Raw genomic sequence first — 17,611 nt, forward strand, 5'->3', positions numbered from 1 at the left:
CAGAGCTCTGTTCTGTCTTTCTCTTCGCTGATCAGCAGGTGTCAGTGGTCATCCATTAGCTGGCACTCGCTGATCGGCTTATGCTGTGACTAGTCACAGTACAAGTGGCACACTCCCTACCTGGAAGTGCCAAATCACGTACTAGGTACGTGATCCAGCACAGGAGAGCCACTTTGCCCCCGTATAATGGCATTATGTGGCCGGCAAGTGGTTAGCGGTTATACTTGGCTGGCCCGAACATGCCTATTCATGACCAAAGTTTTAGCTTAATACATTTCCCAATGGTTAATTTGCACCTTTTTGTGTTTTTACCATTCTCCATTGTCTTTCACGTCTTTATGCTTTCACGGAAACCAAAAGTCCTAGCAAATGAAGATAGGTGTATTACTTAATATTGGTACACTGTCTATATTCAGACTTTTTCATAAGGCAGTTAAAAGTGCAGGAATGATTTGCATAGGCCAATAATACACACCAAATGATTAGCTCTTAATGTATAGGTTATACACTTGGAAGTGGGATGACATCCCACCGGATTGCCATTGGAACAGGTGTCCCAATTGGGAGATTTCTCTTTTAATCCTGTTTTGATGACAGCTGTCAAATTCCCTCATGTTCTGTCATTGTGCCAGTGGTCCCCAATTTAGAAAACGAGAGTGAATTTAAAAAATGGAAACCATCATTGGACAATTTTACCTCCAATAATGTTTACTGACGACCCAAATTTAGATTTTTCTCTTTTTGTCCTGGTAACAGTGGGACAATTTACACTTGTTAAAATTGGCCGCTGTTCTTCTACAATCTCAGTCATTGTATCTGTCTGAAGTGGATCCCGCAATTGCCTTAAAGTGGAATTGAGAGGTGTAGACCCAGAAATTTCACCACACCGTTTTATCGAAGTCTACTTTTCACTACAGTGGAATGTACTTCTTGCAGCTGTTTGATCTGCATGTTCTACAATATTGGGAATGAAAATATTCTGAACATTTCAAACATTCTAAAACAAAACTTTTTTTCAAATCCTGTATCTGGAATTGTAGCATTCTGGTTGATTTTATGAATATGAGCTTCCTTAATTTTTTTTCTGTGTTTTTAAAAATTCTTAATGTTGTTTTTTTTTTTTTCTCAGGAACAGCTTCAACTGTTTATTTGAATTGCAGGCCCCTATTAAGCTTGCATGCTGAAACTTTAACATGCTATTTACTTCCTTTAGTATCCACAGGTTTTATCAACTCTGTATTTTTAAATCCTCTTTTAATGCAGACTTATTCAAATGTGTAATTTCCATTATTTTATTTTACCTTGTACTGGTAAAAGTGCTTTCTGTGTGCCCATATTGTATTGTGCATGGAGCAGAGTGAAAATGGATTTGTGATGCTGGTTATGGGGCTTGCTGAACCCTGATGGGAACAAAAGTTTTCTTGTCTTTAGGAATTTACTACTGGTTCCTAGCACCAGTGTATGTTAATGGTTCACTCAGCCATACACGGTTTGCAGGATTCCCCCATCTACGCACACAGTGTTGATGGGGGAATCCCTCCTGCCGGGCATTGTTTTCTCCCTCCAACTGGAAGAAGACATTGATCGCGTGAGAATCTGGCAGGCTAGCTGTACCCAAGTTGATCAATTAACTTGGCACATTCAGCTGGCCCATTAACGGTTTGAATCTCGGTCATATATGGCCGGCCTGAGGCATCTCTTGTTTTGCAAAGATAACTGTTGGGCTTAAGAGAGTGTGTCCACTGGCAAGACTGCCCATCCTCAAACAGGTTTACTTTAGTAATATAAATACCCAGCATGTTAATTACAACTGCTGAAATTGCAAATACAATGTTATAGGTTAGTAATTAAACCCTAATGGTAGACTTAGGGCACAGAATTTGTGGTGCTTTTGTTTTAACTGTTAAAAAAAAAAAGCAATATTTATGTTTTTAATAGAGTGTGAAGGGGTGGCCTACAGGTTTTTGTACACAGTGCCGTTCTACTTAAAAAAAGAGCTCCAGGCTCTACCAAAAAATGAAAAGTCAGCAGCTACAAATACTGTAGCTGCTGACTTTAAATATTAGGACACTTAACTGTCCTGGGATTCAGCGATGTCCTCGCCCGAAACCGATTCTTCAATCGGCTTTGAGTGCAGGCACCGGCATCGGCATCTCAAGTAAGGGAAACAAGAAGTGCACCTTGTGAATGGTCCGTAGTCTTCTGGGACCTGTGATGTGTCTCAGAAGACTGTGGTGGAAGGAGGGAGGTCAAAACCAGGTACCCGTTCCTGCCCCCCCCCCCCAACCAAAAAAAAGTGCCAAATGTGTCAGAGGAGGGTGCAGACAAGCATAACTTCCCCTCTTCGGTGGAGCTCCGCTTTAACTTTTATAATTTTTAGAGCCTCACTTGTAATTTTAAATTCAAGTCTTTTTGTAGATTGGAGGATTGTTCCTATTTCAAAGGCTCCTGTACCGCTTATGATGACACCTTTTTATAAAACAAATGAAGCTACAAAGTTTAGGCTCGTTAAATGTAACAAAAATGTATAGGTTTTCTGGGAAGAGGGGCTTTGACTACCCCGAGGGCTGTAGTATCAATTCAGATGGATGCTACAACCCACTCTCACTGATGTGGCACACTGCTTCACTGAGCACTTTTATACACCAAGCCGTTCAGTACTAATATTGTCCACAAAGAGCTCAGGCACACTCCCTTTTCAAGCTTTTGTGTAGCTATAATTTGGGTCACCAGCAGCATCTGAGTATGTATTTCATCAGACTGCTGCTCAACTGAAGTTTAGGAAACACTTCATTTTGTTCAATTATAGTTTGGATGTGCGCACAACTTAAATTCACATATTGTATAAAAAGTATATGCATTTTTTTTATGAATGTATAATTTGTAAATATTTCTATCTCTAGCAGTACCAAGTGTTGCATCTTTTTGCATGATATTCATTTTGTAATGCTGAAATCTAGTTCTGGAATTTATACGTTGGCTTCTTTGTGCTTCCAGATTCTCTGCAAGCTCAGCTCATAAATATGGGAGTGATTCCCACACTGGTGAAGCTGCTTGGCGTTCACTCTCAGAACACTGCTTTGACAGAGATGTGCCTTGTTGCGTTTGGCAACTTAGCAGAACTTGGTAAGTATGCTGAGAAGGTATTTTTTTCTGAAAGCGTATATATTTTATTTCAGAAGGTTTTTTTTTTTTCCCAAAGGACAGTCTGAATAATAAATGAAAGGTATACTGACAAGCTTGCTGGAATAGATAAACAAAAGCAGTATGGCTGAAATACTTGCCTCCAGTGCTGCATGTCTGACCACAAATTTGATAACTTGGTCACAGTGGGTTCGATTGACTAAATCTGGAGTGTCTAAAATCTGGTGCTGCAGCAGTCAGCTTCTAACTTCAGCTTGTTCAATTAAGCTTTGATAAAGTGCCCCCCGATTTCGCACTTCTGAGTTTTAGTAAATAAACCCCACTGTGTTCAAATCTAGTTTACAAATGACACTTATACTGCATAGTATAGACAGGGTTAATTATGGCAAACACAGCTGCCCTGTCCCCTCCTAAACAAAGAGAACTAGTAGAATTTTAGGTTGCTGAAGGTTCCAAAACATAACCTCTAAAGAGGGGTGTTATCCCAAGTTGGCTATAAAAGTGGAAATACACGCAAGAGACCTGTTTTACATGCAAATAAGATATATTTCTGTCTAGTTTTGCGATATCTAGAATCACATAACACAGCACAGCCAAGTTTATGACACCACATACAGTTAGGGAATATAGTGGTGTCCTCCCCCCGTTCCATTCTGCTGACTGGACATCCGACTAGAACTCTAGGTTCACACCTATGCATTTTTGCGGGTCACTTTCATGCGTTCACGGCAGCCCATTAAAATGAACGGCCTGCCATGCATGTGTTTCCCTAATTAAAAGTGCATGCTTTTAAATAAATAAATAAATGCAGCCACAAGGATATCGCACTGCAATTTTACATGCGTGGGGGTGCCATTCAGAATGAATGGCCGCCCTGCACGTTTCCATAGAGCAGTGCATTTTCACTGCGGGTGGTTGAGGTTGCTTGAATTTCTGTGCCACACACAAGTGTGAATCAAGTTTAGATGTTACTCCTCTGATCTCGTTTCCTAGCTGCATGGTCCTTGTTGGCACAAGAGATTCTGCCAGTGATGCCGTGCAGAGGTCTGCAGAAGGCAAATAACAAGTCAAGTACTTACCCTGGTGTAATGCAGAACTGCACTCCTTTGTGTATTTTATATCTTTCTCAAGTTTATCTTTAAAATTTTAGTACTCGTTTTTCAGTCAGCTCTTGTGTGCTGCTGCTAGCAGTCCTTGTAAGGGAAACTCACAGTGGGCTCCCAACTGTGCATGCGCGCTGCGCTGTTCTGTGTGAATGGCTTGGCGAGAGAGGGAGGGGGCTGAACTTCCGGGGGACCTCGCTGTGGCTCCCCCCAAAAGGTGCCAAATGTGGCAGCGGAAGGGGGGTGGTAAAGCAAACAAGCAGAGCTCTGCTTTAAATGTATGGATTTTTCTTTTTTTTTCTTCTAGTATCTGCTGCATCACACCAAAAACTACCGGTGCCCTTTAATTTCATATTATTAGTCCATTTTCATCATTTTTATATCTGATACTTGATCTTTATTGCATGTTAAAGTGATTTTCCTTGCTTTTCTGGTTATAATGGTTGTTTTAGAATGTTTTCATCACATTTCCGTTTTCGGCTTAGTTGTCCAGCGGGAAAAGTTTACGTTCTATTTATAGAAGAGAATTATGAAATGAACTCCCAAAAGACTGCTTTGTAAATCAGCGTATAATCAGAGACTGATGTTTACTTTGTTTTTATTGTGTTGTATACTATTAGAGTCCAGTAAAGAACAGTTTGCTTCAACAAATGTTGCAGAAGAACTTGTAAAGCTTTTTAAAAAGCAGACAGAGCATGAAAAGAAAGAGATGATTTTTGAAGTTTTGGCTCCTCTTGCAGAAAATGGTAAGAAAAATGATTCGCTTATATATTATTTAATTACAACATATACACTCACTGGCCAGAAAAACAGCATTGCCCTTATGTTGATTTGGACCACCCCAGTAACAGCTGTCACATATCATGACAGTGACTTCACAAAGTTCTGTAGAGACATACGGTGGGGAAAATAATTATTTGATCCGCTGCAGATTGTGTAAGTTTGCCCACTTACAAAGAAATGAAGGGTCTATACTTGTTATCATAGGTGTATTTTAAATGGTAGAGAGACATGATAAAAATGTTATAAATGTGTGTTGAAGTTCAGTGAGTAAAATAAGTATTTGATCCACAAGCAAAACATGACTTAGTACTTGGTAGAGAAACCCTTGTTGGCAAGCACAGAGGTAAGACGTTTCTTGTATTTGGTTACCAGGTTTGCACACCTCTCAGGAGGAATTTTGGTCGATTTCTTTTTTTTTTTTTTTACGGAGTCCTTAAGGCAGTGGTCATCAACCCTGTCCTCGGGGCCCACTAACAGGCCAGGTTTTATGTATTACCTTGGGGAGATGCAGACTAGAATACTGCAATCACTGAGCAGCAAATGATATCACCTGTGATGTATTTCAGTTATCTTGCAAACCTGGTTTATTAGTGGGCCCTGAGGACAGGGTTGATGACCACTGGCTTAAGGTATCTTGACTGACGCTTGGCAACTCGACGTTTCAGCTCCCATAAATTTTCTAACAGGATTAAGGTCTGGAGACTGGCTAGGCCACTCTGACCTTATTGTGCTTCTTCTTGAGACCCTCCTTTGTTGCCTTGGCGGTATGTTTTGGGTCATTGTCATGCTGGAAGACGCAACCATGACCCATCTTCAGTGTTCTGGCTGAGGGAAGAAGGTTCTTGTCCAAGCTTTTACAATACTTTGCCCGTTCATTGGCCCCTCAATGTGGCAAAGTGGGTCTGTACCTTTAGCAGAGAAACAACCCCAAAGCATATTATTTCCACCTCCATGCTTGACTGTAGGGATGGTGTTCTTAGGGTCATAGCGTTTTTCTTCCTCCAAACATGGTGAGTCGAATTATTGCGAAAGAGCTCAATTTTGGTCTCATCTGACCACAGCACTTTCTCCCAATTTTTAGATGTTCATCGGCAAACTTCAGACAGGCCTGTACATGTGCCTCCTTGAGGAGGGGGACCTTGTTGGCACTGCAGGATTTCAATGCATGGTGGCTTATTGTGTTACCAATGGTTTGTTTGATGACTGTGGTCACAACTGCCTTGAGATTGTTCACAAGCTCCTCCTGTTCTGGGCTGATCGCTCGCTTTTCTCATGATCATCCTTACCCCATGAGGCAAAATCTTGCATAATCACGCCAAAATCGCAACAGTTGTCTCCTTCTCACCAAGCTTATTTCTGATGGTCTTATAGCCCATTCCAGCCTTGTACAGGTCTACAATCTTGGTCCTGATGTCCTTTTAACAGTTCTTTGGTCTTGCCCATGATGGTGAGGCTTGTATTGAAGAAAGAGATTCTGGCACATAAGTTTCGTTAGGAGCACCTTCCTAAATTTACTGGGCTACACTGTGTACCACATGAGCACATACTGTAGCCAGTCTGGGAGCTAGAATTAATGTTGGTTTGGTAGGGGATCAAATACTTATTTTACTAACTGAACTGTTACTCAATTGATAACATTGGTATCATGTGTTTTTCTGGATTTTTTGGTTAAAAGTTTCAATCATTTAAAATACAGCTATGATAAAAATTATAGACCCTTCATTTCTTTGTGCACAAACTTACAAAATCCACAGAGGATTACATAATATTTTTTCCCACTGTATGTGTGCCACAAGACTGGACAAAGTGATGTTACCTTGCAGATTGCGTGCCAAAGGCGTCATACTATAGCCTGATTATCCTGTGATCATGCTTTTGAAAGCTGGGTTGATTGAAGGAAGTGAAATGAGATTTTCTTTGCCTATCTTGAATAACATTGCTGTTTCGCCATGAATATATGCATCTTTGATAGCTTTGTCAAATTGGAAACTCTGGCAGTGGTCATTTGGTCATTTTTATTTTTGGCCAGAACAACCCTACATTCCCCACACTAAGTGCCACTTCCCTTTTTATAGTAGATGTTTTGATCAGATATTTTGTTTGGGTACATTCAATATACACCTAAAATTTCATCCTTCTAAAAGCCTGCTAGCTCTCCAGTCTTGGCAATGATCAAGCCTTCCATTGCAGCTTCAATAAACCATTTACTGTATTTTATCTCTTCACATGGAAAGTAAGAAGAGTTGAAAAAAGCATATCTTTCTTTTGTACCATGTATTGCGAGTAAAAGTTTAAAGACCAAAAAAACCTTTTTTTAAATCCAATAAATACACTCCATGTATATAAAAACAATAAGTCTACCTGCTTTTGAAAGAAAGTAGCTGTAAGACATTGAACACCTTTTTGTTTTTATGCACTTGAAATGTATTAGTATAACTCGGCTTTAAAGCAGAGTTCTGCCTGAAAAAAATGTAGTCAGCAGCTACAAATACTTCAGCTGCTGACTTTTAATATAAGGACACTTACCTGTCCAGGGCACACACAATGTCCTCACCCGAAAACCGACCCGTCCCTTGGCTCTGGGCGGAGGCGTCTGCATCTTAAGTAAGGGAATCAGAAAGTGAAGCCTTGCGGCTTCACAGCCTGTTCTCCTACTGTACATGTGCAAGTCGCGCTGTATGTTCTGACTGGTCCCTGCTGTCTTCTGAGACCTCTGTGTCTCCCAGGAGACAGCAGGGGGGGCGGATGAGGTGCCAGACGGGTATCTGTCCCCCCCCCCCCCCCCCTGAAAGGTGCCAAATGTGACACCGGAGGGGGGGAGGAACCAGATAAGCGGGTGGAACTCAGCTTTAAGCACAATTGTGCTGGAGGGCTTATGATTAAAATGTATTAAAACCCACATTTTACTAGTGCATTTAAAGTGAACCATGAACACATATAGTATGTACGGCATGTGGGGGTTAAGCCCACTCTCCTCGCTACCACACACATACCTTACTTGGTCTGCAAGAAGTTGGCAAACAGCAGATGAGCCTTAAAACAAGGCCTCACTGAACTCTGTAGCTGCAGGCACTGTGGAGTAATTCACAGCAGACACACTGAAATTGTTCAGTTGGTTTTTTCAGCAACTAGGCTCTCCCTCCAAACAGTCACTCAAGAGCTTTCCAGCCTTCTAACCTCCAATATAAACACACTGCAGGTACTCTGGATCTGTTAACCACTTCCAGACCGGCTCACGCCGATATACGTCGGCACTTGAAGAGGGATATTGTTATGGCAGCAGCTAGTTATCATAGCCCCGGTATTCTCCTCTTCAGTGAGCGGTCCGGTTTCAGATAAAAGTGGTCTATGCGGTGGATTCACCATGAGTCCACTCGCGGATTCACTGATGCTTACCAGAGCTGTCTATACCAAGCCTCTCCCTGGCTTGGTATAGAGCTGAATGAGGGGAAGATGGCCCCCACCCGTCTCTATACCATTGCAGGGCAGAAGTGACATCAAAACGTCACTTCCGCCCATAGCTTTTAAAGAGACTTTATTTTTTATTTTATTTTTAATTAAAAACATTTTTTTTTCTTTATAGCATTTCAGTGTAAATATGACATGAGGTTTTTTGATCTCAGGCCGCGTACACACGCGCGGACTGTTCGCCCAACTTTGTCCGTCCAACAGTTTCGGCAAACAGTCCGCTCAAACTTAGCATGGACGGACATGGCCACACACGACGGACGAACAGTTTGCTGAAACCGTGCGCGATGACGTGAACGGCACGTACAACGGGACGAAAAATACGACGTCCTATACACTGCATTATAGCTTTCGGCGTGAAAATCCTTTCTGAGCATGCGCGCAACTTTGTTTGACGAACAAGCCTACACACGGGCGGACTGTTCGCTCAAACAAGGTTTCAGCGGACAGTTTTTCGGAATTTCCGAAAAACCTTGTCCGTCCAACTGTCCGCTGAAACTGTCCACTGAAAGCCCACACACGAGCGGACTGTCCGCCCAAACACTGTTCAGCGGACAAAGTTGGGCGAACAGTCCGCCCGTGTGTACGCGGCCTCAGACCTCATATTTAAGAGGTCCTGTCATGCTTTTTTTCTATTACAGGGGATGTTTACATTCCTTGTAATAGGAATAAAAGTGACACAATATTTTTATTTTTTTATTTTTTGCAAGAACAGTGTAAAAATAAAAGGAAAAAAAAATAAGAATTCTTTTTTTTAAATGTGCCCCGTCCCGCCGAGCTTGCCTGCAGAAGCGAACGCATACGTGAGCAGCCCCTGTATATGAAAGCTGTTCAAACCACACATGTGAGTTATCACCACAATCGTTAGAGCGAGAGCAATAATTCTAGCTCTAGACCTTCTCTGTAACTCGAAACATGCAACCTGTAGAGTTTTTTAAACGTTGCCTATTGAGATTTTTAAGGGTAAAAGTTTGTTGCCATTCTATGAGGGGGTGCAATTTTGAAGCCTGACATGTTGTGTATCAATTTACTCGGCGTAACATTATCTTTTACAGTATAAAATAAATTGGGCTAACTTTACTGTTGTCAAATTTTTTCAATAAAAGGTATTTAAACTACCACAATTTTATTCTCTAGGGTGTTATAAAAAATATATAATGTTTGGGGGTTCTAAGTAATTTTCTAGCAAAAAAAAAAAACTGTTTTTAACTTGTAAACACCAAATCCCAGAAAGAGGCTCAGTCCTTAAGTGGTTAAGATCTGAACCTGGAGCTGCTTTGCGAAAAACTTTAGTTCTTCTGTGAACTATGTTGCAGCACTTTTCTCCTATATTGTAGCACTAGTCTTCTCCTTAGGCGCCAGAGATCCTTTCTACCACGAGACAGACTGGAAATCAAGAAGTAGAGTTACTGGTAATGCCAGTTCTAGTACTAGGCTGCATTCAGATATCCTCCTTCCCTAGTCGTTTTGAATGTATACTTTCTTCTTAGGAAACTTTAAGTAGGTGTGGTAAGTTTGAGCTTTTTGATCTGTCCACTGCCTGTCCCCAGAATATTAGGGGAGTTTTCTCTGTAAGAACATGACAAAAAAAAAAAAAAGAATTATTGGAAAAAGTATTATCAGTAATTCAAATTCTGCATTTGTTAAAGCATCGTACTAGTTTGCAGCTTTTTTTTTTCTGCATCCACTTTGTATCCGATTAATTCTGAAGTCCACACATTTATGTTGGTTTGTTTCAGTTGCAGCACTTAAGCTGAAATGTTTTGCTTTTCCATTTTGCTTACTGTGCCCTTACCTATTCAGTGCAGTTTAATTGCTTGTAACTTGTAATAAACAGCGTGTTAGCTGCTGCTGAGATGTGACTTGTCTGAAAAGCCAAACTGACCTTTCTGTAGGAAGCAAAGTACTGCGTCCTGCTGACATCTCTCCTGCTATGACAGTTTCTGACAGAGGCTAACACAATAAAGAAAATGCAATTTGCAACCAGGCAAGCAAGGACTCTATCTTTCCTCAGTTTTGATTCTGGTAGTCACACTCTATGCTTACATAGCTTTCATCTCTATGCAGGACCAGTTAAAGGATAGGTTCACCTTTGGGATCAGGTTAGATGTTCCACCTGATTTTAGGGTGGAACATGTAACATGTTTCCAGTGCTGCAGCCTTTACCCTCTTTTCTGAGACATGTACTTCCCCCTCTTTCATGGTAGATCTCGAGCGCTTCTCATTCTTTTTCTACCTTCCTCTCCTTTCCTTTTCCTTTCTCTGTCCTGCCCTTTCACTGCAGAAACCTATAAGTTGGGTTTTCACCTTGGACCCTAGTTTATTTTATTCTAGTTTATTGGTTTGTACTATGTTTTTGGTTATACATTGTCTTTCCATTGTACAGCTCTGCTCTTTTTTTTCTTATATGGTCTTCATTGATTGTACAACATATAGTGGAAAGTTACTCGCATTTACGGCCTCATGTATGTTTATACCCTGGTATGTGAATAAAAAGTTATTTGAGTTAACAAAAAGTTAGAAAAGGAAGTATGGCAGATTCATCTAGTTTATAATCGTGACAATTTTTACTAAGTGATGCTATTACTGCATCAAATTCAAAAATAACTGCCTCCAGTTTGTAGAAAATAAAACTGGAAGCAATAAAGACCAGCTATAACTTTATTAATGGGGGACTGGTGGATGAATGAAATGTCTGCCGCCCCCGCTCATAGAGCGCTTTTCACTGATGGAAACTATAGTACAGCTTCTATGAATAGAGGAGGGGAATGGAAAGGGTGGACATAGTTGGGCACTGATGAGCCCCTTGTGACGGGACCTGTCAATCGTAGTAACCCCCGTAGCACTGGAAGATTACAGTTGCAGGGGTGGGAGAGGGCTGCTTATTTCAGCTAAGAGATCAGCCAGCAGCTTTTTTATGTAAGTAAACGTAGAGTTAAACCCCTAATTTACCTAATTTAATTAAAGTGGTTGTAAGCCCTCCTGGGAAAAAAAAAAACACCCTGCAAGATGAAGGCACAATGAGCTAGAATGTATAGCATATTAGCTCATTATGAATTACCCGAGAACGAAGCCCCCGCAGCCGTCCTTGCCTCCCCCTCCGGCTGGCGACATTTATTCTGGAGGTTACTTACGGGTATCGCGGCTCCGGCATTGTTCACCCTAGTTAACCTTACTAACTCTGTAACTTCTTTCTACTTTTTATCAAGATATAGATTCTGTGCAAGCAAGATTATTCAGTTGCTGCAGAGCCATTGGGGACATTTTTTTTTTTCTGCTTACCAGATCGATTGATCCTCAGCATAGACTTGGAAGCTGTACCTGAACCCCACTGAAATTGCAGGGCCAGACTGTTATGTGCCCTCTGAGCATTGGATTCTGTGTTGGGCACTCTACTAAATACCCTTGCTGCAAAGTGCTTTACAGTTCCAGGGCCAGATGCACCTGTCTTGTGGAACCCATTCCCTGAAGACTCCTGTGAGATTATGCTTGCCAGATGGGTGTTTGTGTTGTGTTCTGAAGCCCAGCTTGGGCCATTGTCATTTATTCAGACCACCACTTTTGGGTAACAGGGCTTAACTCCACTTTAGTTAGAGCCTGCATCCTTCTAAATGCATTCCTTCTCTCGCTTAAAGGTGTTACACTGAATGCTGCGAAACTTTGAATTTTGAAACTATGTACTTGCCTATTTACTCCTGTGTGGTCACGTGATCCCAAAGCTCCTGCTCCCCTGTGTCAGTGAGTTGCAGGGTAGAGAAGGGAGAGCCAACAATGGCTGGGCTATGAGAGCTTATAGGTTACATCACCACTCTTGGAATTCTCAGCCATTGTTGATCACCTCTCCCCTACAGCTGGCCGTTTACTGACAAAAGGGATCCTGTGGGCTGAAAAAGGTAAGTATGCACATCTTTTTTACATTTTTTATTTTTTTTTAATATTAGTATCAAAATAGTTATGGTTGGGCAGGAATTCCAGTTTATTGTGTTGCAAGTCACTCTGCTTCTTGAGAGCTACAACACACCTTTTGGCACCATACACTTTTTTAAATTTTGTCATGCAAGCCTTGTATAGCCTGCATCACACTTGTTTCTGCATCACAACGCTTTTCAAGGAGTGGAGCACACTAGGAAAAACCTGCCCTCTGTAAGTGCCACAATTCACGTTATATGTGCACACTTCCTTTTGTTTATCTCTGCCTGAGATTTAGTCTGCTCCAAGCAAGACCCAGGGTATCACCTTCTTGCTGCTGCCTTATAGCGACTGGGTCACTTGCATAACTGCTACATTTCCTGCTTCTGCAGTGATTTGTGAGTACCCCTTGTAAGAATCCCTCATTGCAGTGTACAATCTGAGAGCTGAAACTGATAGCTTGGACCAATGTGCCCTGTCTGAGTGGCAGTGCTCTTCAGGAAAGAAGATTGTGCCTTATCTATGATAAATGACATCCTCAGTCTTTTGATATAACTTCAAAATTTTAGGATACTATTTCTGTATTTTTGTGACACAGTATGTATGTGCCTTGATCTAGAATAACCAAAATTAAGTTTAGAAGCCTGGTTTTCCATCCTGTTAAAAACCTTTCCTGTACAGTCACTGTTGCAACTTGTTTTGTAGTGACTGACCTAATTCTGAAAAGATCTTTACCCCTCCTAAGCGTTTAGCCCAGCAATATACTGTTGAGGAAGAGTTCCTTAAAAAGTAGGCAGTCTCCGTGGAGGTATTCTTGATGTTTAAAGACCCTATGGGTAAAGGGATAGACACTCTTTCCAAGGCCTCTCTCTCTCTGCACTACAGCCTGCCATTAAGGTTACATCTTTTCTGCCACACATTTAAGTGTCTGGACCAGGGATATGACTCTGGATCCTGGAGATATCTTCAGGGATCCCAGTGTCCTTCAGCAACTGAAACTGATGCTTGTGGCCCTTCTCCTCTGCATTGATGGTTTGGCGAATATTATCCACTTAAAATCCAGAACACGTCTTTTATAAAGTTACACATACAGAGGACCCCTTTGCCCAGGACATTTTGGAGATTTGGATCCAAAATGTTTCCATGGGACAGAAACTACAATTTGAAACTTTGCCTCCACCCACTTCATGTTGTCCAACGTGCCAATGTTTCCACAAAGACTGGCAGACTTCCACATTTCTCTGGAGCAGCTTCAATCTCAAGGGGTCATAGCCATCAATTCAAACGGAAGAGGTTCCAAAGATTTTTGTTTCTCAAACTTGTTTGCTTTCCCCAAAGAAAAAAGAGACGGTTGCTCCATCCTGATTCTCAACACCTTCGTTCAGGTGCAACAATTATGCATGGCATTTGCTAGATCAGTCATTGCTCTCCATCTATGAAGTTTTCTGGCTTGCATGGACATCAAAGATGCCTACTTGCATGTCCTCACTTTTTTTCGGGCAAATGACTCTACTGCCTGTGTTTTGTGGTGGACAAAATATTAGAATTCATTGTCCTTTCCTTTTGATCTATTATCTGCACCTCTAGTTTGCACCAAGGTGCTAGTCCTTGTGTTTGCTCAGCTTACCTATTTTTCTTCTTCCAAAATGGGGTTCACAAAGAAAGCTTTGATGCAACGTATTGGCACATTTCTGCATTACTTTACTTTGCAATGTCTCTGAAAATGTCATGAGTAAATAATTATTGTGTTTGTTTGGTAGGGGAGGGGCAGAGGGGATAAAATGTGAAATTCCTGAGGCACAGTTGGCATCAGACAGGAGAATTGTGTGCTCGTCAGCTGTTCGTGTTGGAAAAGCTTTGCTGTTTAATATGCACTTAAAGCAACATCTGTTACACACAAAAAATCATTTTGACAAGCGACTGCCTCTGGAAGGTTGATGTTTATTTAAGGCAGCAAGTGGGTGTAGAATTGAAATGCATATCGGTAATCTACATAGTATTAACATTTCATGATCTGTTATATGTGAAACTATGTATTGAAGTGGTCATACATGGAGAGATTTTCACATCTATGTACAAACCGTTGTAGCATAATAGGATTTTTTTGTACTCGCTGTAAAATAATTTTCCATGCAGGACAGTTCCGCTATTTAGATAATCACTTGCTGGGTAAAGTCATTAGTAGGAAGCTAGGTACATATAAACAAAAGGCAGTCCAGGGTGACCTCTGCTGGTAGCAAGAAAAACCCCACACCTCTGAAACAGCTCAGTTGAATAACACATCACAAACAAAGAAAAACAAACAAAAATAAAAAAACAGAACAATAAACTTCTTCCCGTACTACTGTTACAGGGAGGGGGTTAGGGGGCAGAAGCTGCAGCATTGGAAACATGTTACATGTTCCACCCTAAAAATGGGTGGAACATGTTCCCAAAGGTAATCTTATCCTTTAAGTATGAACCGATGACCAAGTTGCACTTACTGCTTTCATAGAAGGGGCTGTAACCAGGGACAGTGGTTCTCAGTGCTTGAAAGCATATGCTTGGACAATAATTAGCTTTATCTATTGTGAAAAAGCACTTAACATGGGTCCTCTTCAGTCTTGAACAGAGAATTTGACCTATGAAATCCAGAAATGGCATTTAAATACACTCTAATCGCCTTGACTTCATCTGTAGAATTACAGGCAACTTCATTAGCGTAGACGAACTTGGGACAGAACAATGGGAGCACAATGTCTTTATTCAAGTGGAAAGCTAATAATACCGTAGGCAGAAAAAGAGCATTTTGAATGCAGGAAGACCTTATTTTCTCTTATATTCACTGACCGACACAGCTCCTCTCTGTAACTACATGGGTTGTATAGCCTGCCATTAGGAGAAACTAGGCAAAATTGTTATACAATACACAGAACTTTAATCCTGCCCCGGGGGAGTGGGCCCCGTGCTATCAACCCTCCTGCTAGCAGCTTCATTTTTTATTTTGCCTAGCAAGGAGAATGACCTAGGAAACCCTGCGGGCCTCTCGGCCCATATTTTTACTTCAGGTTTGCTGCTTTTTGCGCAAGATGAAAGATCCTGAGATCTTCTATCAACTGCCGGCTGGGTGACAGGCTGGTTAATGAAATCCTTGTAGTCCCCCCCAGTCTGGCCATCGAGCGTGAGCAGACCGCAGCTATGGTTCGGCAGGCCACGACATACCTCATGCTCCAGAGGTGGTCGGTGAGCTTCAATTCTCCGGGGTATACATATGACCGGGCTACTGATGTCTGGATCACAGTATACCGGGCCAGCAGCTACCCTGTAACTGCGCAGGCGTAGGTCTGTGATTGAATGTCTCCCAGCTCTTCAGGACTGGTAAGTACGGCTCTCCCTGCTTTGGTGGGGGGGGAGCAGCTGGGCATTCCCTGGGGGGTCGATTCAGGGGCCACCTCACCTCCTTATCTTCTCTCCCAAGTCCCTATCACCCCTCCCTTCCCCCTCTGAGGGGGCTGTCTGCATGAGCTGCGGGAGGTGTATGTATGTATGTGTGTGTGTGGGGTCGCTGTTTCTCACCTGTGGAGGCTCTGTGCGGTTGCTGTCAGTCCTGGCCCAGGTCTGGGGGTCCCAAAACAGAAGTTTTTGTGGAGGTTGTATGTCAGCAGGCAGCTCATTTTTTTTTTTTTGCTCTGTTCACTGCATGGCACCGTTCCGGCGGTCATCTTGGATTTGGGAAAGCTATAGATTCCCCTGGGGAGCTTCAGCAGCCATTTTGCCTAGGATTCCTATTGATTACTTTGGCAGCCATTTTGTGAAAGCCTGAATGCTTTCTTCACCGCTGGCCTCTTGTGACAGCATGCAATGTGCTTGCTCTTGTTACTTGTATCCCCTGTGTGTGAGGGACACTGGATGGCTCTGTGCTTGAACGCTGAAACTGTTCTGCAGATCGTTGCCCCGCTGTTAGAGCTGCTGCTGCTGACAGTTTTTTCTCCTCTCTGCATCTGGGAACCTCCTAAGGACTACAGGCACTATTGTTTGCATTCACAAAACGCCCCAGGGTGGTGAGTCTAGCGCTAAGCACCCTCCCACCCCCCCCCCACGTGGCGGCAGCAGCAGGAGGGTGGGACCTTCACTGTCCTAAGTCCCCTTGCAGGTGGCAGACAGGATAGGGTCAGCATGGCTTCAGAAACTGTTTTTCCTTCCCCCGAAATTGAGGCTATAGCTACCGGGTCACCTGCGGTTAGTGCGGTGCGCATGGACACCCTGACAGCGTTCCTGGACTCCTATGTTGCTAAGATAGAGGCGGCACATGGCAGGAAAGGTGCATGTAAGAGGCCCCTGCCCCCCCCCCCCTCCTCTGGGGAGAGCTCTGATGCAGACTCAGGCCCTGCTGCGGCTGGAGACCCCTGCTCTGATCTATCGGACGTGGCTGACCAGGACCATTTGGACCTCTTAACACAGCTGTGCATGATACCCTGAAGACTCGGGAGCCAGCGGATTCCTCTGCTGATGTACCGGTCCCTTTTGGGTCCCACAAGCCAGCACGTTCACCTAAGGTGTTCCCGTATTTGACGCGGTGCATTACCCCTTTGAGGAAAGCCTTCTCAAAAAGTGGTCGGCTCCTCCGGTCGTGGACCCCCCAGTATCTAGGTTAAATAAAGTAACTACGATCCCGGTTGAGGGGACTCCTGCATTCAAGGATCCCATGGACAAGAAGGCCGAAGCAGTAGCTCGTTCCTTGTTTACGGTTGTGGGGTCAGCCGTGCGACCTGTACTGGCATCCGCACTGGTGTCGCAGACACTGACTGAGTGGGCAAAACTTTTGCACCGCGAATTGGGAGAGCAGAATGCCTCCCCTGTCTGCGTGGAGCTAGCAGACCAGCTAGTGCATGGCCTTAAGTACGTTTGTGACGCGGCCGTGGATACTCTCCCTCTGCTATCCAGGGCCTCAGCGTCAGCCGTGGTGCTGAGGTGCCTTATTTGGCTGAAATGCTGGTCCGCTGACCAGGCATCCAATAAAGCCCTGATAGATCTTCCCTTCCTTGGCGAACGGCTCTTTGGAGCCTCGTTTGATGACATTATTAAAAATGCCATGGGTGGTAAGAGTACACTACTCCCACAGGCCAGGAAGGCTAAGGAGCCACGCCGCAGGCTAGGGCCCTCCTTTTCCGCTCACAAGCGGCTTTTTAGTCCGCCCGGTGCTTCAGCCCACGGACGGTCAGAAG

At 43.0% G+C, this 17,611-nt stretch overlaps 1 protein-coding gene across 2 annotated transcripts in view; it reads left to right on the forward strand.

Annotated features, from left to right (window-relative positions):
• RAP1GDS1 (Rap1 GTPase-GDP dissociation stimulator 1) overlaps nucleotides 1-17,611 on the forward strand; it is a 202,071-nt gene that overhangs the window by 132,465 nt on the left and 51,995 nt on the right. For both annotated transcript variants that reach the window (XM_077476583.1, XM_077476584.1), the window contains 2 exons: nucleotides 2,998-3,126; nucleotides 4,868-4,993. In XM_077476583.1, the coding sequence (XP_077332709.1) occupies nucleotides 2,998-3,126; nucleotides 4,868-4,993 (255 nt within the window). The remainder of the gene's footprint in view (nucleotides 1-2,997; nucleotides 3,127-4,867; nucleotides 4,994-17,611) is intronic.

The sequence above is a fragment of the Lithobates pipiens genome, unplaced genomic scaffold, assembly GCF_037356315.1.
Source record: "Lithobates pipiens isolate NorthernLeopardFrog02 unplaced genomic scaffold, aLitPip1_a1.2 Scaffold_13, whole genome shotgun sequence".
Classification (NCBI taxonomy): domain Eukaryota; kingdom Metazoa; phylum Chordata; class Amphibia; order Anura; family Ranidae; genus Lithobates; species Lithobates pipiens.